Source organism: Triturus cristatus, chromosome 9, assembly GCF_964204655.1.
Source record: "Triturus cristatus chromosome 9, aTriCri1.1, whole genome shotgun sequence".
In the NCBI taxonomy this organism is placed as follows: domain Eukaryota; kingdom Metazoa; phylum Chordata; class Amphibia; order Caudata; family Salamandridae; genus Triturus; species Triturus cristatus.
The window spans coordinates 1,210,494,344-1,210,520,094 of NC_140592.1; the positions used below are offsets into that span (position 1 = coordinate 1,210,494,344).

At 44.1% G+C, this 25,751-nt stretch overlaps 1 protein-coding gene across 3 annotated transcripts in view; it reads left to right on the forward strand.

Moving 5' to 3' along the window:
- TTBK2 (tau tubulin kinase 2) overlaps positions 1-25,751 on the forward strand; it is a 536,541-nt gene that overhangs the window by 123,430 nt on the left and 387,360 nt on the right. For all 3 annotated transcript variants that reach the window (XM_085627231.1, XM_085627232.1, XM_085627233.1), the window contains exon 4: positions 5,200-5,347. In XM_085627231.1, the coding sequence (XP_085483357.1) occupies positions 5,200-5,347 (148 nt within the window). The remainder of the gene's footprint in view (positions 1-5,199; positions 5,348-25,751) is intronic.

The following is a 25,751-nucleotide window of genomic DNA, read 5'->3' on the forward strand; positions in this document are numbered from 1 at the left end:
ACTCCTACAGATTCTATTTACTAGTTCAAAAGTGTCCTGACTTGTAAATGTGGCCCTCTTTTTTTAACCTACTTGATTGCTACCACATTTCTTTCAGTAAGCATTATTCTCCCCTGGCTATTTTTCCCCTATGAGAAGAATGCATATGCAGCCCTGCCATGTTTTCCAGTTCCATTTGTGATGTGCAGCTCCTGTTCCGTTATTTCCTTTGAATTCTGGGAGTTGTAGTCCTGTTTATTGCATTGTAACACAGGGCTACAAGTCCCAGAATTCAAAGGAAAAAACCTGGACTGGAGCAGCACATCATGCATGGACCTGGGAAACTTGCCAGCTATGATTAGCCATTTTCTTTTCCCATGGGGGGCGCAATACATTTATTTAGAAATGTATTCATGCCCCCCATTCACCCACCCGGGGTCAGCCCACGTCACATGAGGGCAGACCCTCCCACGAAGTACATCAATATATGGCTGCCATTTTCTTTTCCCCTGCCTACATGGGTGCGCGAACGCACCCCTCCCCCAGGCAAAGCAAACATTTTGTATTAAATATAATGACCCCCATGGGGCTCACTTTTATTCTAGGGGACCCAACCCCAAAACAAAGTAATTTGTGTCTTCAATTGTTTTCTCCCGGGGGGTGCGATGGCCCCAGGACAGGACAAAACATCCTTAAATTTATATCCATATGCCCCCCCAGTGAGCGTCGTCTCATGCCTCATGGGGGTCGACCACCAAAGTACATAATTTTTATGGCAGCTATTTTATTTTCCCGTGGGGGGTCGTGATCAAGCCTCATAGGGGAAAACAAACGTGTTTTCTATAAAAATATAATCCCCCCCCCCCCCCCCCCAACACCACAATAGTGTCCGACCCTTGTACCAGGGGGCCCCACACCACCAAAACAATGGCACTTTTGCCTCCGTTTTCATAATTGTGCCAGCCATGGGGAAACAAATCCTCACATTTATAAAAAAAAAAATATGACACCCACTGCGGGTCTACCCATGTCACATGGACGGGAACAGACTATTGGCCAATACCCGGTACCTAAGAAGTTAATAAAAGCTGAAGTCAACCATAATTGTCATTGTGGCAGATACAGAGTTCTTTAATTGTGATTTGTTTCTCAATTGCCAAACTATATAATTGTGTGAGATGATGAAAAAACGAGACTCATCGCTGTAGGTTCAGCAGAACTATGATTTCCATATTCTGAATGCCCGGTCCAAAACGGAGATATAGCTACTCCTGACATGCTTGGGTATTACTGGCTGGCGCATCTCCTAGTGGTAAATGACTGGTGGCTCAGCGGATTTAATAATCTGGCGTATGCAGCAGAAGGGTGGGAGATAGGTCGTGAGAACCTTCCGCATCTTTTGTATGGTGGCGTCCATCTGCTATATGGGTGGTGTCTGTGGTTTGGTCTACTGAACTGAAGGGCACAGCTGGGTTGGAAGGCTAACATTGGAGACTCCACTGTGGCGGGGTGCCAGGCTCCCTTAGGTCATGGCATTACTGGTGTTTTCTACCTTGGACACCATAGGCATTTCTACATTGGGGTATGCTCTTCACAGGGGGACGCTGAAGTCGGTTCAGGACTTTCAGTGTGAGTATGAGCTGCATCGAACACAGTTTTTCTGTTACCTACAACTTCGGCACACACTCTTGCCTCTCATACAGTCACAGAATTCTATCCCACGAGTTTTCTCCATTAGAAGCGAAAATCCTGCTCATGGACATGAAGGATCACAAATTGTCTAAAATGCTCTTCGATAACCTGCCTGACTACATTTTGGCAGTGAGGAGGGTGAAGAAGGGGGACGTCAGCTATTTGGAAGATGATGACTGAAGGGAAGTGTTGGAGGCCCCCAGGTAGGCGGTAATTGCCTCCCAATTTAGATTGATACAGCCAAAGTTGCTTTATTTGGTCTATCGTTCTAGGGTACGTCTACATTGCATGGGCTTGATAACCACAGGGAACTGCTTGAGATGCAATGACCCAGTGGGGATCTACCCCATAAATTCTGCCACTGCCCCACACTCTTATTTCTGTATTTGGGTCCTGTGACAGCTGGAGGTAGTATTGGGCTGGCCTATTCCTAGGGGCCCTAAACCCATCCTCCTACATATCACTGACTTGAGGGGCACTCAGTATCTGAGAACCTTGCTCTGGCTGGGTTTGATTGTTGCTAAATAGGGTATAGGGAGGGAGAGGGAGAGGTATTGAATGAGATTGATTTTCATTCATGGGGTATTGTGCTTGAACATTGCCCAGACAGGCCTTTGTCCACTTCTGGAGACACACGTCACTGCAGCACTGACATGACTGAGACACACCGGGGATGAGCCTGGAGGTTCTTGCGGAGGAGCCTCATGGTACTCTCATATTTCTCTGCGATGCTGCTCTTTTGTTCCTCTGTACATGGTATGGTGCTCTGTGACTGGTGCATGATGCCGCCGCTCATCTTGTATGTTAAAATCAATAAAGTTTTTTAAAAAAACAAGACCACCTCTGGGCCATGGCGTCTGATGTATTGGAACACTAGGCCCCTCTTAAGCTTGCTACCCAAGCCATTTATTTTCTAGGACAGTGTCTTTATCCTGGCATCAGTATGTGTGCTACCTTCCATCCCCAAAATTGTGTCCATTTTGTATTGCAACCCTCTGAATTGTGTCACCTCACTTTTGTTAAATCGTCTGTACATCTCCGCATACCATCACAATGACTGTTGTAAACCTTCCTTAATCAACCCATTCCCAACCAAACCCTTCTCCCTGTCTCCCAGCGCTGTGGGATCAAAACTATCTGCCACCCCAATTTGAGGGCCACGTGTTGCCCCAAAACACTGAAATAACCAATATGAACACTTAAAGACCAAATTAATATGGCAAAAATGTTAATAGTGTTCCGTATTCCCATTCTCCATAATATGATCTATGCAGAGCATTTAAGTCCTAGCAATAATGGCATCAGTGACCGACTTAGCAAACTAACTAACGAATGCATGACATACTCCCCACCTGCACATCAACACATGATCAACAAACTGTATTTCTGCAAGCTGGAGATGCTGGCTTCAGATGGTTGCGTACCCAGTCCTCCATGAAGAGATCTGGGCTTGGCCATTTCTCTCTCCCAGGGACCCCTACCATACTAATGTTGTTTTGGCATGAACATCCTTCCGCGTCTTCAAGTCTGGTCTGCGTAACCCCCATTATCTTTCTTGAGATTAGACCCAGGGATAGGGAGCGGGAGACACTCAGAAAACCTCACTCCAGGCTACGCACCCAGCAGGGGTAAGAGGAGGGCACTTTCTAGCAGAGCCTCATCAGAACACTGCCATCTTCCCTGGCACCTAGGCACCCCCCCCCCACCTGGCTACCTCATTCTTAAATCTTGAAAACTTCTGACCTATTTATTACTCACCCCAGTAATTCAGGTGGCACATAACGCTGCTATTGTTTCTCTAAGAACTTTTAGAAATATTTTCTCCGGGCCACAATAGAATTAGATTTACTTACTGGATTATAGGCCTTACTCCACGCTTCTCTAGAACTTTTCGTTTTTGGGCTTTGAGGTCTTCATAATAAAGGAGGTGTTAAAACCAATGTGTTACCAATCGTGAAATACCTTCTTTGGAGCCGGGATGACACCTGGCATGGAATATTTGCCCTACTTAGAATGATCTTTCGGGCTCCATGTCCGCCATTATTTTTCCAGATCATGGTCGTCATGCATATTGAATAACGGCACTCTAACACTTTTTGAACACTCCAAGTCTGTCAAGCACTCTGATTTTACATTTTCCAAAATCAAACCCACCTTTCAAGTTTTGCCTTTGGAAAATACAAAAATGCAATTTTGCCATGCTGTCATGAGATGGTGGTCTGCCTGGTATTATGCATTTTTGTCAAAACTGCTGTTGCTTTGTTGGTAGTATAATTTTTGGTGAAAAAAGATCTCCGCCCAAGTAACTGAATTCTTGATTTGGTAAGTGGGCTGCCCTGGGTTAGAAGAGGCGATGCCTCATTGCTTTTATGGCCCGTCGACCAATTACTAAATGAGGTCCTTCTTAACAACTTTATTTATTTTGTTGAGCATATTTGTGTAGTACAGTGTGTCAGCAGAGTACCTCAATGCCTATAGATTTGTGGTTAATATTTTTTTCTGTCTCACGGTTTATATCTTCACGTAAAACAGAGTTTAGTGACACATATTCCACCCAGATGATTTTTTTAAGGTACAGACATTTTTCTAGTGACTATGTATCAAACAAACGCCAATAACACTACACTTTTGACTGTGTTATGATCGACCTGTATCAATGAACAATCACAAGCAATGAACAAATGAAGGTTGTAGTTACAGACCTCAGGCTCTATTGTTGAGAGAAATATTTACAAGTTGTGGACAGAGTCAGAATTTCACTCACCAAGAACAGACCAAGGCAAGCATAAAGGGAAAAGGGAACAAATGCAGGGGTGCTCAGAGGTCATGTTGGGTATGTTAACAATTAGATCTGACCTCACCAGGATCAATCTACAAAACACGGCCGTAATTGTATGAAGCAAATGCGTAACATGCTCATAGATTGTGGATTTCCGCAATGTCTATGTCGTGGGAATGTCCCATTTCTTTTTTTTGACTATCCTCTTAAGACCCAAGCAAAGTCAATGTCTTTCTTCTCTTTCTCTGGTGCTTTACTACTCATTTAGGTTGAAAAACATTCCTTAATCCCATGTGTGTGCATTGATTTGGGATGTTATGAATGGAGCAAATATAGAAATCTTAAACTTAGCCCACATAACCAAAATGCACTCGTCCCCTTTGAACCTTTATTTTTTTTAGTATCCCACATAAAAAAAAGGCTTGGGATCTTGAATCTGAGATGTCTGGACTGGGACATAAATCCCCTACATGGCAGTGTTTGAAAGTGGTGATCAACAATATACGCACACATTATTGAAGGACACGTAGACATCCGCGCTTAGTTTTGTCCTTCTATTAATTGGTGTCCTCCATTACCGGTATCCCAAATTTTACATTTTATATTCCTTGGCATAAGAACATAGATTTTCTGTGATTGTTTGGCCCACCTTGTGGGTTATACTTTGTTGATTAGAGAGCTGTAAGTTTTCAGCATCAGTAACCTTTTTATTTTTGTGTTTCTCTGCTCCTCTACATGCCACCTTGCAGTTACGGAAGATAGGCGGTGGAGGTTTTGGAGAAATCTACGATGCTCTGGATTTACTCACCAGGGAAAATGTTGCACTGAAAGTGGAATCTGCTCAGCAGCCAAAGCAGGTGCTGAAAATGGAAGTTGCTGTCTTAAAAAAACTGCAAGGTAAAGAGAAGTCACTTGAACAATGTTATTGACTAATATGGGGCTACGTTATCAATAAGGGTTACGTGCCTATATAATGTTTGCATCAAATACTATGATGCTGGTAACGCCATCTGCTAGCTATGCGGAGGACTGCACTCACATTGACATTATTTCAGTATAAATACCCCCCTCCCCCCTTGCATCACATTATCCTCATTAGTGTATTTCATGTGAAGGGTGATGACCCTTATTATGTTCAATTTTTGTAATTTGTATCCAGTGATATGTCATATATTTATACATCCTAGTCTTATCAATAACTTTACCCTCTGCATTGACCAGAAGAAGATATGTTGGTGCTGTATAAAATGCACATGCAATACACAGGATCATTGCCCTGTTTCGTGCTAGTTTTCCTTTTGATCGGATTGTTAGCGTTCGTGTTATGCTTTAGTGTTATACGCTTGACTCTTGTGTGTGTGGCTACCAGTTTGTGAAGACACTATTTTTATAAAGCCTTTATTTAACAATTGTTTTTATCAACTAGTGGCAAGGGTTCTTTCATTGTTACTCAGACACATTGATGGCATCGTGCAGCACAAGTGTATATTGTAGTCTGAGGCTTTCTGTATTGCTTTTTTTGGCGGGGGCTGGGGCGGTTGCCACAAAATTTGAGTTGATCAAAGACGGATACAAGACATTACATCATGATCAATTCGTAATGGTACATATGTAAAACCGAGAGTGTGTGAACTTGTGAATCTTTCATATAATAAGAGCATGACTTATGGTACATGTGGCATATCCTATATAGTAACAAAGAAAAAAAGTTCCGCTCCGCCTCCCCCCTCCCATCCCGTTTCAGAACTTAGACGGGTCACCTACGAAACAGCCTGTGTCAGAGAGGAACATGTGCGGGAAAAGCATCGTCTACCTGGAAGGCTTTCTGTATGGCTTACTATTCCTGATACCTGGGTTTCAGATTTTGTATAGATCCGCTTTGAGTAAAAAAACAATTTCATTCGTTTGTTTTAACTTTGCCTTTTGTACTGCTATGTAGTGTTATTGCATGTTTACTTATTAAAAATTGTACTGCAAAGCTTGCTAACGTATATGGCTTTGCCCACTGAATTGGCTAGGTTAGCGCACCACAAAAATAATACAGATCTGTAAATGAAGTAATACTAAATGTGTAATAAACATTTCATTTGCTTACAGTAGTTCACTTACAATGTGATGTTAGGCTACGCAGGAAACCAAGTGTTAGATTGGTTAGCATAGTTGATGAAGTACGTTTGGAAGTATTTGTGCATGCACTACAACAAGAATATATTGGATGCGCTGCTCTTAGCTGAGTTTTCAACGAAAGAACATGATCTTCGCTAAAACCACGCAATACGAAAATTAAGCTTTTGGTGTTGTTGGTAATCAGCCCTTGGATATCCTCTTTACCAAATCTCACTTCCTGTTTCCTACCACTTCCCTGATCCACAGTATTTCAGATCTTCCATGTCCTAAACATTTTTTAAACTTGGAGTCATTTCTTATGTTGTCTTGGCTATCTTGATTTATTGTTACACATACAATTTATATTGTTCTGCTTGCCTTGAGGTTACTATAAGATTATCAGAATACCCCTATTAGCTTACTTTTATACATTTTCCAGTTGAACCTTTTACGTAAGAGTAAATACACATCCATCATACACCCTAACACGTTTCCTATTTGGAACTGTTTGTTACACTTTACGATACCTGTAAATGAGTCCAATTTTTTCCCAATAGTGGGCTGGAAAAACCACCTGTCTACCAAGGGATTTCATCATACTTGATACTCTACTCATGCCTAGGTCACATGATTCTGCAAGTTAATGTTTTCTAGATGACCTGCTGGGCAGAAATATGTCAAGAGTGAGCTGTGATGACTTTCTGTTTATTTGCAGCGTTCTTCATGTGTACTGAAGTAGTTAAAGCACGCCGGTTTTACACAGAGCACAGACTAGCTTTACTGAATGAGGAACCATGCTGTAATAAAATAAAATCCTTCTATGTGCTCGGGAGATAAGTTATTTCCAAGACGGGTTCCTTAAAGTGGTTGAGGGTGTAAAGGGAGAGACCAGGAATGTAAATGAACCCCAAAAACACATTCTTACCAAAAGATTATTAAATGTCAAGAAAAGACCTAGTCAAGGCTGGCTAGTATTCAGGGTTAAAACAACACCTAGAACATTATAGCGTGGCAGGACGAGGCCTGTAGGTGAGTGGGGATAATTGAAGACTACCCAGGAATGATTGTGGTAGGGAGGCACAGCAATTACACATGGTTTTGAAGAGTGCTGTTAGTCTTTCTCAAAGACAAGAGGAGAGAAATGTGGAGGTCCATTCAGCAGCTGTGAGAGAACAATCCATTCCAATTTAAGTGAACCATAATAGGGAGGCCTTAGTTGAGGACATCACAGAGGGGGAAATAACTGTGGCGCTGACCCACACTGGTTGATAAAATGTCTGGTCGTAACAGTCTGCTAACTGAGATATATAAAACACTGGGCACTGGTGTGTGACACATATGCTAACCATTTTTGGGTCTACATTGAAAGAAGGTATAAAGGGAAATCGTCAGGTGATTGTACCTCATATTGTCCAATATCCCTTTGAATGCCAAAACAAGGGGTTTACCAAACATACTGACCCACCAGCTTGTTATACACTGACCCCATCGCAAGGGTGAGAGTAAATGGGTGCTGTTGCAAAGTTTCCAATAGGACCCTTTCCAATGGGACAGGTCTGCATCCGCTCCCAATGCTATTTTTCCTCTCCCTGCAACCTCTTGGCCTGCTGGATGTGGTGCAATCTAATCTTTCTAAAAATTCACTGGTTCAGACAGCAGAATAATAAGATCTAGCTCTATACTGATTACATTTCCTTACATGTGGTTGAACCTCTGGAACAAATGCTGAGGTTGCTTTATATGTTCAGGAAACATAGGAGATATTACAGACAGCGGATCGCTTGGAGGAAATGGATTCTCTTCACGGTCTGAGGATGAAGAAGGAGGCCAAATTTTGATTGCCACAGCCAGATAGCAAGCAGTGGCTTCAGATGTGGGAAGTGTTATCACTTGAAGACAAAATAAGGGGCATGTCATCTGAAGATGCTGTTACTCTCCTTCAGGGATTGCCTACAACACACACTGGCAGAAGCTTCCAATTTTACTACTGGGGAGGTTACACTGTTTGAAATTATCATGTTTCTGTTCTTTTCCATGTTCTACAAAGTACTTCTTTCTGGCTCCTAAGAGAATTGTTCTACAAGGCAAGTGAGGTCCTGTGGTCACAACTGTGGGATGGAAGCAAACTTCAGGAAATATACTACAGAAGTATTTTGGCAGGGCAAAACATTGCCCTTGTTCAGAATTATTGCTGGGTCTTACATTTTGCTCTTTTAAACAAATGTAAATTTGCCCAACTGAACAACTCTCATAAAAGCTGGACAGACTGACATTAGGTGACAATACGCACCTATAATTGTCATACAAAAGAAAGTTTGCTGCCAAGTTCCCAGAACTCACTGATAACGAAACATGGACTTGGATGACAGTCTCACTGATAACAAAACATGGACTTGGATGGCAGTCATCACCATGATAAGTTGGAATGGAAGATTACCAGGCAAGAGCCCCCTCTGGATATAAAGCAGACTTAATGTCTTAGAGTTTAATGAGTTTCTGAAGTAGGACTGGATTTTCCAGACTGGGTGACATACATATCTAAAGAATGAAAACCTCATTCAAATGAAACCCCAATTAACTCTGGCATGCCTTGTGGGAACATATTGGCATAGGGAGTATAATACCCACGTTCTCACAACAAGAGTGCTGTTATAGACTAGTGAATAGGTCCATTGTAATTGTGTATAAAGTGCTAACAAAGTCCGTATTTCATTTGGGACAACACGGATGGGAAAACAATTTGAGCAACGGGGGTTTAGGAGGGGGGAGGAAATGTGATAGAATTGGCTTACACCCATATGGTGCCTTAGATGTACTAATAAATCCCTAGTAAAGTTGTACTGCTTGTACCCTGGGCCTGTAAGGTAAATGCTACTAGTGGGCTTGCAGCACTGATTGTGCCACCCACTTACAAAGCCCTTTCAAACATTTCAGGCCTGCCATTACAGCCAGAGTGTGCACAACCTTCCTTTTTAATACATATAAGTCACCCCTACCATAGCCCCTGATCAGCGCAGAGGGCAGGGTGCAGTGTATTTAAAATATTGGACATGTACTTTTAGGTTCTATTTGTCCTGGTAGTTGAAACCTCTGTTCCCTGCTGTTTTTCACTACTGCAAGGTTTGCCTCTCTCATAGGATAACATTGAAGTTACCTTATTACATTTAATAAGTGAAGATTTCCAAATGAGAGCAAATAACCAGTTCAAGTTTGGTGTATTTGGAATTGTAATGAAAAATCCTATCTTGTGGTGAAGTCTGATTTTAAATTACAATTTTGAAAATGATACTTTTAAAAAGTTGGCATTTCCCTGCATTAGCCATTTAGTGCCTGCAGCCTGTCTATGGGTCACATGACTGGGTGTAGATGACAAGTTAGATTTTGTGTATTCCTCCTAGATAGCCACATACCACAGAGAGCTTAGGTGTACATGGATGGGTCATCATTGGCAGGATGGGAGGGGGGAGCTGAGCTCAGACCTAGTTACACTTGAATAGGCTGTGTCCTGCCTCCACACAAAGGGCTATATACCCCCTGTATTTATCCTGGGGTCAGGGGAGGCAGTAAACGTGAACTTCAATGGGAAACCTCTAGAAGCTTCTCCCTCTTCAAAGGAAGACCCAAGTATAAATATTGGACCTCAGACACCAACTCTTTAGTACACTTCTGGACCTGTGGATAATCTGCCAGGAAGAAGGACAGCTGCGTTGATGAAAGGACTGCCACTCTGCTGGACTGCTGCCCTGCTGTGCTGACCTGTTGCCTGCTGCCCTCTTGCCTGGGTGAGAATGACTGGACCTGCATCTGTTGAACCAAAGACCTGAAATAGACTCCATTTTAGAAAATAAAAATCTGTACAATCCTGTGTTGACAAAATAAATCGTTACGAGGCATTGGGAATGTTAAAAACCTTTAAGTTCTCCAGTGCTCCGTATCTGGTTTTTTTTTCTTCATTGATGTTGGTTCACCAGACATATTCAGTGTTCTAGAACTGTTTCCACAGTTACAGCATGCAGATTATTTGCACAACAATGAGGCCTGACGCCGGTTTCTATTTGAGTTGCCCGAATGAAAGCCTTGGCTTCATAATATCATAGCCAGCTGTAAGTCGAGAATAGCCAATAAGTAAACAATGATTAGAAAGCAGTCACTTGGAAAGTTACATGCTGTTCACTAACCAGCAAAACATCACTTTAGGGTACAGCCTGTCACTTAAACAGCATGCACTGCACTCACTACCACATACCTCTAATTACATGGAAGTCTGGGTGACTAGAGGTTCTATAGCATTTCCGCCTTATATCACTACAAACATTGACATTTTTACGACTAAAGAAGGACGCGCCTTCAGTGTCTTGATCATTGGAGTTTTTCAGTCCTCTGCAATTATCTGTGATGTTATTATTGCATTTTCTGTTGGATGGTTTGTTCACTCCTTTGATACTTCTGTCCTAGGCACTTTATGTTGGGTTTTATTCTCCCCGCTCTGCTTTATGTATTATATTCTCTTATAGAATGAATTCTTGTTATGTTTGATTACTTGATTTAATGAGCTTTAATGCCTTCAGACCAGTATGAGTGAAGGCAGCAGTCTCCTGTAAATGTGCTGTGCTATATTATTAATTATATTAATGAATATGCCTTGTAAGATTTAGATGCCAAATATAGGTTTTGCTCTTGGCTATAAAATGTATTTCTTTATTTATGCTTTCTGTAGTCTCCAATTGTGTATACAATTATGAGTCAATGTTCGCAAGACAAATTGATACAGATGTTGATAATAGTCATTATGAAATATGGACACAGAGTAAGTTTGTAGCCAAAGCTCACTTTTTTGCACCTACACGTAGCCTGACATCTTTAGCTTCCCCAGGGTTACCAAAACAAAAACTATAAAAATCATTGCTCAACAATTGATATTGCCACTGATTAAAAGCTTAAATCAATCCTTTGCCAAAATGTTACTTTTTTAACACGTTTATTTGTTCGTTTTATTTTATTTTGATTAACCATGAATACAGCAAAGACATGCAAATAGACATCCGACATACAGGCAATGTTGTCTTACCACTGATGCTCTGTGTGCCTATTACAACTTCCTGAAAAAGAAACACCTGATTACCAAGGTAACACTGGTCTCACAATGTATAAGGGGGGAGACTTGAAGGGAGGTGACAACCAGAAGGGGTCAAAGGAGGTTTTGGGCGCAGGTTCCTCAGCCTTTGACTGTGGGTGACTGGGCCTGGAGGGGATAATCTCCGGTACGTGCCTGCTATGCAGGCCTAGTGGGCAGGTGTGGGGTCTGGCTCTGGTCTCGGGTCCCCGGGTGTGGTGGGTTCACTCTGCAGTGTGAGGCAGGTGCTGGATTTTCACAGTTCGAGTCGGAGCGGATTCCATTTCTAGATCGGAGGTCAGTTTCAACGGCCTAACCTGCAACTGTTATTTCTTAACTAAGAGAAGAATATACCTTGTTTTTATTCGTGATATATTTTTTAAAATCTATAGATCTATTTTTTTTGCTTTTCTTAAGGCATTAGTCGGTGTTTATTAACCCTAGCACCGCACTTTATAATACCTTCCTCACGTACCCTTTCAACCTTCACTCGTGAGCTGTCCCCGTTCTGCCACGGCTGGTGCCGTTTGAGAGGAGGGACCTGCTCACTACAACCAGAAGTATAATACCATCTCCCTTCCCGGTTCTCAGGTCAGCGCTTTAGCTGCCGATTCTTCCTTCACCTCCACCAGCCCCAGGCTATTTAGGGCAGGAAAAGGCACAGAGATGAGCAGCGGTGCATCAAAGGCAAGCCTGTCTGCGCCCGTCTGTGCCTAACCGCCGCCAGGACCCCTGCCCTTTTTAGGTCTCGCTGAGTCAGCGCGCATGCGCTGCTCAGAGAGTCTTTAGTAGGTGAGTTTTCAAAGTGCTGCTGGCTGGCGACAAGCTTGCGTTCACGCGAGCGTGCACGCGTAAATCGCCAGACGGCAGCGCCATCTGTCTTTCCTCTTGCTTGCTCCCTGCCTCCACACCTCTCCCCGCCTTCGCGCTTACAAGCGTTCGGGATTCTCCCAGTGGGTGCATCTCCGTCAGGCAATATCACGCTCACCTTAAATGCTAGCGAATATTTTATTGTAGCAAACAGCGCGATATAACACAAGCATTGTACAAAAAAAGAGGTTCAGGTAGCAAACAGCATGTAAACACCGGAATCAGGCCACACACGAGAATGCTGTCACGAGCTTGCATAATGTTACAAGAGCTTCCTGTAGCAAACCGCAAAATTGAATAAACAGGCATAATGTAGCAAACAGGCTTGCCAGAATAATTAGTCCGGACATAACACACCAACAGCATGTCTGGAGATAAGTAAGATTATAATGCGTGCATCCAATATTTACATTTGATTCGCCATTTCCTAATAAATGCCCCTTTCAGGGGGCTGGCTGGTATGCAACAGACGCATAGGGGAGTGCTGAAGTCATCAACTTTAATGCATGTTTGGACACACGTATTTGCAGGAGTATTGCTACAAAGACAATAACAGAAAGAGGACTGCTTCTTGAAATAGAAACATACTGAAGGAAGGGCTCTGTTGTCTGCAGGAGACTACCTTTAACCCTTCCATTGACGCCCATTCTGTGTCGGCCATGTTTGCCTGTCTCACACACAACCACACACACAGCCACAACCACACACACAACCACAAGCACACACACAACCACAACCACACACACACACAACCACACACACACAACCACACACACACAACCACACACACACAACCACACACACACAACCACACACACACAACCACACACACAACCACATACACACACACAACCACACACACACCAACCACACACCCACACACACACCACCCACACACACACACACCACCCACACACACACCACCCACACACACACCACCCACACACACAACCACATACACACACAGAACCACACCCAACCACACACACACACACAACCACTCACAACCACACACACAACCACAAGCACACACAACCACAAGCACACACAACCACAAGCACACACAACCACAAGCACACACACAACCACACACCCACACTCCCACACACATACACCCCCACACACATACACCCCCACACAACACAACCCCAAACACACACACACACAACCCCACACACACAACCCCACACACACACAACCCCCCACACACACAACCACACAGAAAACCACACACACACAACCACACAACCACACACACACACACACACACAACCACACAACCACACACAACCACACCCACAACCACACACACACAATCACACACAACCAACCACAACCAACCACACCACCACACACACTACACACACACCCACAACCACACACAACCACAACCACACAACCACAACCACACACATACACACACAACCACAACCACACACAACCACAACCACACAACCACAACCACACACATACAACCACAACCACACACACAACCAACCACAACCAACCACACACACACACACCCACAACCACACACACACACACCTACAACCACAACCACACACACACCCACAACCACAACCACACACACACCCACAACCACAACCACACCCACACCCACACCCACACCCACAACCACACCCACAAAGGGAGGAGACAACTGCAGCAGGACCTTCGGCTTGATCAGGACAGCAGAACCACCGGAAAAGGAACCCCTCGGCACGACCTGGGCAGCAAGAAGTTGTCAGTGGAGACATCGTGATCCTATGAACAATAGTGTCATCCATGATCTAATCCAAACTGTAAACTGTGACAAATAACATCCCTATATATTGCAGTACCACAAAAACAGCAACAAGCATTGGCATAGCCAATAGGTCTCGCCTTTGGGACCGTATAAGTGTTTTGCCATGCAACAGTTGTTGTTGCACCAAGGATATTGTGCTGCATAACTAAATACTTATAAGGTCCCAAAAGCGAGACCTATTGGCTATGCCAATGCTTGTTCTTTATCTCATATGTAATTTAAGTAAGTTGTCAACTTCCCCAACGTTATGGCTGGTTATCGCTGTTCAAGTGCAGAGCTTAAGCTAATAAACTATCAACACACTGCCAAATTCTTACCTGTCCCGAGGCACTTTCTTTTTTAGCATCTATTCCTAAACCTGTCACTAAAAGCAGTCCAAGCGAGTCCACCTCCCACCTTATACCATTGTCGACAAGCACTGGAGGTGGGAACACTTTGGTGCAGAAGAAAGAATTAATGGGGCTCTATTTTAATGCACGATCAATCCCCTAACATACACTTGAGGTATGGAGTCTTCTAGACTCAGAGAAACCAGACGTGTTTTAGAACTGAAACCTGGCTTCACGAGTCAGCCCTTCCTGATGTGGCAACTTCCTTCCCCCCCTGAATATCAACTAATTAGACTTGACAGAAACATCAAAAGAGGGGGTGGCCTAGCAATAGCCTTTAGGGCAAGATCTAAGATAAGTACTTTAGAAGCCATTATCTCAGATTGGATTGAACTATGTGTTTTTAGAATTGAAAAACAGAACAAGGGAACCTGGAGAGGTGCCCTTGTCTATAGACCACCTGGTCCTAAAACTAATTTCAGTAACCGATCATTGCCCACACGCTCTAGCAGCAGAAGACTTCCTTCTCATTGGTGATTTTAATTTCCATGCCAATCTCTCTTCTTACACAGATACCAGTCAACTCATCACTAACTTAAACACACTGGGACTAGTACAGGCGGTGACTGGACCCACTTATTCGGCTGGCCACACCCTTGATCTCCTGTTCACAAACATAGCCAACACTATGGTGAAACCTCCTATCCCTCTGATCTGGTTGGACCATAGTCTACTCAAATTCCATTTACAAACCGCTACCACCCTTGAAATCTGAGTATTGAACAGAAATGGGCCAGGCCCTGGTGAAAAGTCAACCTGGCAGCCTTTTCTCCCAATTGGAGTCCTCCTCTCCTTACAGGCTCAAAGAATATTGACCATGCATTGGACGTCTTTGAGAAGGCAATTATACAAGTCCTTGACATTATCGCATCCATGTCTAAAGTCAAACACAAGTCTAAAGCGTCATCTTGGTTCACTGAATCTCTAAAAACTGACAAACTAGCTAGCAGGAAAGCGGAACACAAATAGAGAACAACCAAAAGTACTGAGGAAAGACTAGCCTACAAACACATTTATATACATTATTTAGATAATATCAAGAAAGCTACAAAAAACTATATCATTAACAGAATTGACAAGGCTGCAAATTCACACAGGGAACTACATAAAACAGTAAGAGAATTTACCAGCCCTTCTTCCTGCCAAACAGACAGTCCATCTTCACAAGACTGGGTAAACACTTTGTCTACCTTCTTTGATGAAAACATTGACATCATTCATGACACTTTCCCTAAACATAACACCGTAGAGCAAAGTAACAAGTCTGACTGCACACAGACACCCGCCACAATACTTCTAGAAGGGTTTACTGAATTTACCCAGGAACATGTTAGAGCAGCCCTCCTCAGGACTAAATCTGGTTCCCCTGTTGATCCTGCCCCACCCTATATTCTGTCAACCCTTTCCCCTGCTCTCCTTAATAGTCTTACCAACCTTTTTAACATGTCCTTAAATCTAGCGACCGTTCCAATTAAATGGAAAGCAGCCAGGGTGAAACCAATCCATAAAAAACAGTTGGCAGATACCAAAGAGCCTGGTAACTATCTGCCAATTTCCTTACTTCCTTACTTTGGAAAAGTACTTGAGTCCCTGGTCAATAAACAATTAACAACCTATCTAGAAAGCCACCGATTGTTAGATCCCACTCAGTCAGGTTTTAGAACTGGCTATAGCACCGAAACATCCTTGGTAGAGGTAGTCGATATAAGACTCGCCCAGGACATAGGGCAGCCAGCAAAGCTGGTCCTATTAGATCTGTCGGCAGCCTTCGACACCATCTCCCACAGAACTTTGGAACAAAGGTTGCAGGAGATGGGGGTCGGAGGAAAGGCCCTTAACTAGCTGAAAAACTACCTAAAAGATCGACCCACCGCTGTACAAATAGGCACGCTAGTTTCCTTCAGTCGGATGGTAGATAAGGGAGCCCCCCCCAGGGATCGATACTTAGTCCCATGCTTTTCAACCTCTATGTGGCACCTTTGGCCAAGGTAATTAGATCTTATGGGTTTGATGTAGTGTCATATGCAGATGACACTCAGTTGTTAATCACTCTTGGACCAAACCCAACAGACACCAGAATCAGATTTAAAAGCTGTATGACACACATAAACACCTGGATGCAAACTAACCACCTTCAGCTCAACGCCAGTAAGACCGAGGTAATACTATTTGGGAAAGCACAAGAACTCTGGTCCGGTGACTGGTGGCCCCAGAGCCTTGGCCCCTGTCCATCTCCTAAGCCCATGGTACGTAAACTTGGAGTAAAAATAGACTGCAAACTGTCCATGTAAGACCAAGTAAATCATGTCCCGTGCACCTGCTATGGCACAATGCGAACCCTACGTAAAATCTTCCATTGAATCCCAGTAGAATCACGGACACCCCTCGTTCAGGGTCTAATAACCAGTTGTCTGGATTATGGAAATGCACTGATGGATTCTATCAATGAAGAGCTTTATAGCAGACTCCAGGTGTTACAGAACACCGCTGCTAGACTGGTGCTGAATATTTCATCGCGGTGTCCGTCTGCCCCCAGTTTAAAAGCTCTACGCTGGCTCCCTGTCAGGAAACGTGTTCGTTTCAAAATCATCTGCCTGGTACAGAAGACCATGCATGGAAATGGGCTATGCTACCTGGACAAGCAACTTAACTGGTACATACCAATAAGGAATCTTAGGTGTGGAACAAAACATCTACTCACCTCTCTCAGGATCCATACCGCCAGAAATGGTGGCAAATCCTTTTCCCATTTAGCTCCCCTCTTCTGGAATGAGGTTCCAATGCAGCTCCGAATGATCACTGATCACAAACTGTTCTGAAAAAAATGTAAAACCTGGCTCTTCTGAGCGTTTTAACTTCTCCCTAAGTGGTGAACCTTTACCTTCAGTTGAATCTGCTGTAGCGCTTCGAGACCCCTCCAGGTGATATTGCGCTTAATAAAACCTTATAACATACCATGAAGAGTCTAGGGGCATATTGATCATTCAAGAAAGTAGAGCCTCCCAGCTGTGGGCCATTGGGCGACGACACGGTCCCATGTCCTCCTATGTTACTTTTATGTGAGAAGTATAATCATGCATAGATTTAATACCCCAATACGTTTGTTTTAGAAAGATAACACACTTGTGCAGTATTCCCTTTTCATCTTATTATGGAACAAAGAAATTGGGCATAATTCCATGCATAATGCTTCATTTCGATTTATAATTCCTACAAGTATTGCATAATAGCTTCTTCATTAGTTTTAATGCTAAATATAACTTGCCACTTCCACAAAGCTCTAAAAGTGTGTACTCTGTGCTCGTTTCACTCAATAATTGTCTCATGTCAATGGTTAATCTTCGTACCGAGAAAGAAAACAGGGCTCCGAACTGTGCTGGTGCTTGATCTGCTGATGCTTGCTTCTGCCTCAGCACATGCATAGTAAATACTGGACTGGCTGTTGAGCACAGGGACTTTCTTATACTGAGTGCCTCACCACGTGCTGCATATTTAGGAGAGTGGCTGTTGTTGGTCCCTGCAAAGCTGCCATTCTGTGTGATGCAGCTGCACTCTCGAATGAAGCAATGGCTGTTGATTTTTTTTATAAATGACTGTGTCCATATATGTCACTATCAACCCTAGATTGGCAAGTGTTATTTGAAAAGGGATAGGGGCTTGCTTGTATTCTTGTGAGACTGTAAAGAATGGCCATGCCAGGGGTGAAACGGGCATTGACCGGAATGAAAGAACTTTGTAATATGATTTCTCTGCTATGATGTTTTAATATCAATGTATCGTTCCTAAAATAGATGTGAAAGGACTTTTGGCAACAGACAGAATATCTTTAGCAACTCTTGTGCAGCATGTGCAGTACAGAGCTTGAAGATGTGTCAGTGTTTGAAAATATAATATTGAGCAGTCTGGTTAAATTCCGAGACTTCTCCATTAACAGCATTGTGAGATTTGCAAAACTCTGTGAAGTGTTGGACAACATTAGAAGTGTTAAGAGTTGCTCGGTCGTCAGCAGTTGAGGACTTTCAACCATCAATGAAGATGGTATTGAGTGACCTGATGGGTTCTTCAAGCAGCAATATACACCGGGCAGAACGTAAGCTGTTCAGATTGACAGCCAAGGGGAAGTAGGTAATTGTAGGATAGCGGTAAAGTGTGGTGCCAAACTCTCCAGATAGTAGATGGACAATGCCTGGAACAGCGATTAGATGAAAAATAGTTGTGTATGACAATCACTGTCTTCTCTTCTTTCCAGATGTGTGCTCCGCTACTTTGAGTAGAAAGAAGGGGCTATGGATATCTGGAAATAATTGATGGACAAGAACATTGAAGCTACTGTTGTGTTCCAAGTATAACTAAAAGTATACTATATGGGCAAATGGTGTGTTTCTCCCAAAGTGCCACTCACTGTATGTTCCTTTTTGCAGAACTTCGAAGCACAAGGGATAATATCTGATGGGTCAGACTGCTTTCTTCTCGGTCTGGGGTGCTGTCTTTGTGTGGCAATGGGGATCCATTCTAGGCCGTACTTGAGGTGGTACCATTTTTGGTAGACAAGACTAGAGTTAGCGGAGTGTAGTGTGACAGATGTTTCCTTGTTAGCTGCCTCTGGTCTCTTTGCAGTTCCCTCTTAACATCCTACTTGCCTTTTTGGCTTCTGGTATCATGGGAAGGTGTCTTCATTTAAAAAAAAAAAGAAGAAGAAATTACTGGGAAATGTTAAATATGTGTTCAGGTGCAGTTGATGGGTGAGTACTGAGGATGTTAAAGTAGTGACATGCTGAAGTATGCTTGTGTAAGTCCTCACGTGGGAATGTCTACCTTTATGCCTGTTATCCCTTAATAAACATTATTGAAACAGAAAAGAAGCAGATCCATTTCAATAAAGTGTGCGCCACACCCGTCTACAAAAAAGCTGGTCTCAGATGTTCCTTGGTAAATAAGATTGTCTAATCAACGTTTTTCTTGGGTAACGAATGTCAGTGCTGCATAAAAATATTTAAAACAAATATAAAACCAGCACAGCACCCGTACTGCCTTAGACGATGTGGGGAGGAGGGTACATTCTTCCATACGGTGTGGGAGTGTCCAAGGATTAGGGAACACTGGGTACAGGTAATGAGGACCATATCGCAGGCGGTGGAGGTGTCCTTACCGCCGGAACCCAGGAGGTGCCTCTTGAACGTGTGGGAACCAAACGATCTTACGCGCCCTGCGCAGGAGTGGGCCACACTGGGGATACTGATAGCGAAGCGCAACATCGCACAAAGTGGGGTGCGGGAGAAGCGCCAACGCTCACTACATGGTGCGGGAACCTGGATACTGCCATGGTGGCAGAAAAAGCTGTTTTCATCAATCGAGGATGTCCTAAGAAGTGGAGTAGAATCTGGGGGGCCTGGAATAGATACAGGGGATGCATCTGCGAGCCTCCTACGATACGGGCTGAGAGGGAGTCTGAAGAAGAAAATGACGGGGAGGTGGGAATTTAAAGGAGGGGAAGTAGTCCACTGTTTTGGTAGACTCAATATTACTATGCTGATTGCCAAAAACCCGCAAATGTCTGGATGTAATGCATATATGTATTGTGCGATTTACTTGTGCCTAGCCTATGTTTACAATAAAATGTTTTTCAAAAAAACAAAAACAAATATAAAAAATTTGTAGACCATAAATCAAACAGGAATAAAAACAGAGACGTACTGCACCAAAAATGTAATCCTTGGTGGACAACCCTAACAGGCTAATGTTTGTCACACAGTAAAGCGGGGATCAAAGATGAGAGGCTGTTTATTCAGCATCTTTACACACTGCAATCACAATGACCTGTATCAGATAGTTAATTATGTTGCAGACTCAGCAGCCGGAATTGAAGGCTTTTTTGAAAGTATGGCTTTCCGTTCAACGCTCCAAGATTAAATATACCCTGCATTTAGATGTGATCCTGTTCTTGAAATGCTTGATGTATGTCAGTGTTATGAGATGCTTTAAAGTCCCTTGATTTAGTGTGTGGAAGTGGGTATACCGTGCGTTTACATAAATATTACAACCAGATAATCCGGTGACAGAGTGAATGCTATCAACCCACCGATCACAAAGATTGTTCCTGTTATGATTGAACATCCAGCTGTCACCAGTACATTTCCCTTAAATCTTCTAAATCCTCAACCACTTAGGGCCGCATTACGGTGTTGGGCGGAAGGCCATTCAACAGCTCATCTGTGGCATTCCGCCCGACATCTGAGGCATCGGTCTGACCGCCCAATTATGATACGGGTGACCCGACCGATGCCTGCTGGGGGAGTTTGCTCTGCCTCCGACAGGCTAAAGGAGCTCGTCGGGGCAGAGGGCGGATCGTAATCCCCAAAATGGAGGCGGTGCCTGCTCAGGCACCGCCATGGGGATTACGATGCACGTTTCCTACAGCTTTTCAAAAGGCTATCGAAAACGGACTATGGGAGCCCCTAGCAGGGTCCCCTTTCCACTGTGGCCTTCCGAACATCCATGCATCGTGTGGGAGTCACAGCATGATGCCTGCCACACGGTGCATAGATGTTTTAGAAGTGTATATTTCCTATTACGGCTTGTGATGCAGCCCACAGCACAAGCCACAATAGGAAAAATGCACTTTCCGACCACCGTGAAGGCGGTCCCATCCTAATATGGGAAGCGGGACCGCTGACCTTCCGATACTGTGCCGGCCGGAAGCTCGTCCACCCCGCATCGTAATGGGGCCCTTAGAACTCTTTTCATGCACAGATTTAACACTAATAGCCATTCAGGCAAATACTTGCACCAACTGTCAAAGGAAGGTCCCTCTCCTTGCTATTAGTGTATGGCAGTCCATCTCTTAGAGGAGAAGGGTGGGCGCACACTGCCTCACATCCCAGCACTGTTTGCCCCGATGCATCATAGTAAATGCATTCTCTTTGTGAGAAGCAGGGATAAAACGACCTACGTATACCACATTTTACACTTTTTTTGTGTCTTGGTTGCAGACTTCGCATACACAGTTTGAATGTTGCCGTGATCACCTTCTCTAACCACTTTCTGTATTCACTGTGCAACTTAATACATGTCCTCTCTTGCTATCCGACATTCCTAAATGGGATCTCTGACGTAATATTGATCACAACAATAATAAGTTTAAAATAGTAAATCTGAAACATTTTAATATATTTATTTATTGGAGTTTTATATTGCGCTTACAAGACCCGAAGGGTATCAGAGCGCTTTACAGCAGCAGAACATGAACAGAAACATAGGCATTAGAGCAGCAAAGCATGAATAGAGACATGGGCATTAGAGCAGCATAATATGAATAGAAACATAGACATTTCGGGTACAGCGACTAGAGTCAAGAAAACTGGGGGTCACATAGATCGGGTTCATTGGCCAGATGCAGAGAGATGACGGATGAGGAGAAATTCTTTTAGTTGTCTCTTGAAGATCGTGAAGGAGGGATTAGTCCTGATGTGGGTAGGGAGAGAGTTCCAGATTTTTGGGGCATTCCCAGAGAAAGAGCGGGAGAGGGCTTTTTGTTTGTCTTTTGGGGGGGATTAAGAGGAGCGAGTTGGAGCTTCTTAGGTTCTTAATTGACCTGCTTTAGTGAGTTTGACTGCGAGGTAGTCCGGTTTGCCTGTGTGTAAGACTTTATGGGTGAGACAGGCAGTCTTGAAAGCGCAGCGGGCTTCGATGGGAAGCCATTTTAGGTCCTGTAATACAGGGGTGATGTGGTAGAATTTCTTGGGCCCAGTGACCATTCTTGCAGCTGCATTTAGGGTGGATCTCATGGGGGCCATGTGTGTTTTAGCTGTCCCAGTTAGTGTGGCATTTCCGTAGTCCAGTCTGGAGAGAACTAGAGATTGGTTTGCGATTTTTAGGTCATTGGGGGGTATGAAAGGTTTGATTTTGTTGAGGAGTCTTATGTTGTAGAGTGCGCCTTTTGCTGTGAAGTTGATGTGGGAGCTCATGTTGAGACTTGAGTCTAGAGAGATTCCTAGGGATTTGGCTGAGGTAGCTGAAGTAAGTTTACAGTTTAGGGAGTCGAGGTTGTTTATCCATTCTTGGATTTGAGGGGTTGTTCGTGATTGGAGAAAACAAGGATTTCGTTTTTTTCTTGGTTGAGTTTGAGGTGGTTGAGTGTTAGCCAATTTTCTACTTTTGACAGTGTGGAGTTTAGTCGGAGGATGTCATTCAGGGAGGAGATCTCGAGGTATAGCTGGGTGTCGTCAGCATAGAGGTGATAGTCGATGTTTGCTTGTTTTAGAATGGTAGTGAGCGCTTCCATGTAAATGTTGAAGAGTGTGGGGGAGAGGACTGAGCCTTGGGGACACCTCGAGTTGAGGGGGAGGAGTCGGACATCGTGTTCTTGATTTTGATGAATTGGAAGCGGTTATGTCGAAAAGAGGAAACCATTTTAGGACATTACCATCTGCTCCGATGCGTTTTTGTAGGGCGACTAAGAGTAGTTTGTGGTCTACCGTCTCAAAGGCAGCTGATAGGTCGAGGAGGACAAGTAGGCAACATCTGTTTGAGTCAAGGGAGTTATGAATGTCATTGGTTATGTTCAGTATGGCGGTTTCTATGCTGCATCCCTTTCTGAATCCGGATTGGTGCGAGTCAAGTAGGTTGTTGGATTCCAGGTGCTGGTTCAGTTGGGAGAGAGCACATTTCTCTAGGATTTTGGCTAGGAATGGAAGGTTGGTGATGGGCCTGAAGTATTTGAGGTCATTTGGGTCGGCATCTGTGTTTTTTAGGAGGGGGTTGATTTGGCCTTGTTTGAGGCAGTCAGGCATTAGTCCATTGTTTAGGGAGTTGTTGATGATCTTTGTCCACAGTGGGGTTAGGGTGAGGTTGAGGTTCTTAGCCAGGGAGGCGGGTAGAGGGTCAGCAAGGTGGTTGGAGGGTTTGGAATTGGTAATCACCTTGGAGATGTCCTCTTCGGAGAGAGAATTGAAGTCTTTCCAACACTTGGGGAAGGATGGGGGTTTAGGGTGGAGGTTTATTTTGTTGGTTGACAGAGGAGAGGGCTTGTCTTCTGGGAGTATGTCATAGACTGGGATAGAGGTAGGTTTGGTAGTGGGTGAGGAGTTGCTGAGTTGGGGTTGAGGGCGCTGGACAAGGGAGAGCTCGATATTGGTCATTTTGTCATCGAAGAATCTGGCCAGGTTGTTGCACTGAGGTTTGGAGGCAGGGGGTTTGCTTTGGTGGGCTTGGAGTTATGTTTCTGGATGATGTTGAAAAGTTCTTTGGGGCGTTTCTTGGCTTTGTCTAGTGCACTCCAGAAGAAGGAGGCCTTTTCCTTGATTATGTTTTTTTTTTGTAATTGCTGCGTTCTTTTCTTAGCTGGGAGAGGTTGGTTGTGGATGGGTCTCCTCTCCAGAGTCTCTCAGCGCAGGTGAGGACTTTGTTGAACCAGGTTCTGGAGGGGTTGTCTCTGATCCTTTTCAGTTTCAAGGGGGCTAGTTGGTCAAGAGCCGTTGTCATTGTCCTGTTGTACAGTGTTGTGAGTTCGACCGTGTTGAAGTTGTCTGTGGAGGGAGTGTGAAGTGAGGTTATGGTTTCTTTGAGGATAGGTAGGGGGATGTCCTTGAGGTTTCTGCTCTTTTGATAGGTAAATTGCGTTCTGGCTGGCGGACTAGCCGTTTGATTGATGTGGAATATAATGATGTGATGGTCTGACCAGTCGATTGGTAAGATGTTGTTGATGGTTATTGTTTCATTTTTGGCTATGATTGCATCAAGGGTAGAGCCCTTGTTATGGGTTTGACCCTTGCAGTGTTCGGTGAGCTCAATTGTGAGAAGGAGTTCATTTAGGGACTGAATGACAGTGTCCTTTTCATTATTCCAGGGGAGGTTAAAGTCACCCAGGATAATGTTGTTGGGGTTGGCTAGGGAGGAGTGTGTAAGCAGGTCTGATATTTGTTCTCCGAATGCAGGAGAGTTTCCTGGGGGGTGGTAGATGAGATGACATTTTGTTACTGTGTTGTTATGACAAGTTATGATGTGTGTTTCGAGGTATTCAAAGGTAGAGAAGGAGTGGGTTTTGATTTCAACTAGATTGATGTTGTTCTTATGGATGATGGCAATGCCACCACCTTGTTGGTCAATTCTGTCTTTTTTGATGATGGAGAAACCAGGGGAGACTAGAAGGTCAAGGAGCGGATTGGATGTTTCATTTAGCCAGGTTTCGGTGAGGAACGCGATGTCAATGTCATGATTTAGTATGGCATCGGCCAGCTCCATCCCATGCTTGACTGTGGATCTGCAGTTTATAAGCCTGCAGTTTCTCTTGCCACAGTTGGATAGGTTTTGGGAGGTGGGGGGAGCTTGGGGAATGGCTGAGCGTTGCGGAGGAGGTCTTGTGGATCGAAGTTGTTTGTTGGCTCTACCTATTCCAGTGATTACCTGTATGTTGAAGGGAGGGGTTTGGGTAGTTGTAGGAACGTAGGCATTAGTGAGGGTCGCTGCCTCATTCAGAGACATCTCAGGAACCGCTCTTCTTGGTCTGAGAGATTGGGTGGTGATTCTGGGGGTGGAGCGCCAGCTGGTCGTCTGGTGCTTGGGTAGTTGAGGTGGCTCGTTGATGTTTAAGAGGGAGGGGAGTATTGGGTGTTGGGTGGGGAGGGGAGGGGAGTGCTTTGGTGTTGAGAAGGATAGTGTTTACGCTTTGTGAGATTGAGTTGATTTGGGTATGGAGAAGGGATAGGTTTTCAGTTATATAGTTATGAGGTGTTTTGGGGTCATTGGTAGGAGGGTGTTGAGTTGTGTTTCAATGCGTGTTAGGCGGTCGGGTAATTCTGCCATGGACTCTTAGTTTGGAGTGGTGGGAGAGGAGGGGTTGGGGGGGCAAACAGTCTGAGGGTGTAGGCTGGGGAAAGGGGGGTTGCGGGTTGATAGGGCTGGGGGGAGGTGTAGGGGAGAGTTTCAGCTGAGGGTGTCGGTGGGACATGAGGGTTGGAGGGTTGGAAGGGCTGGGGGAGGGGAGGTGTTGGGGTAGAGGTTCAGCTGAGGGTGTAGGAT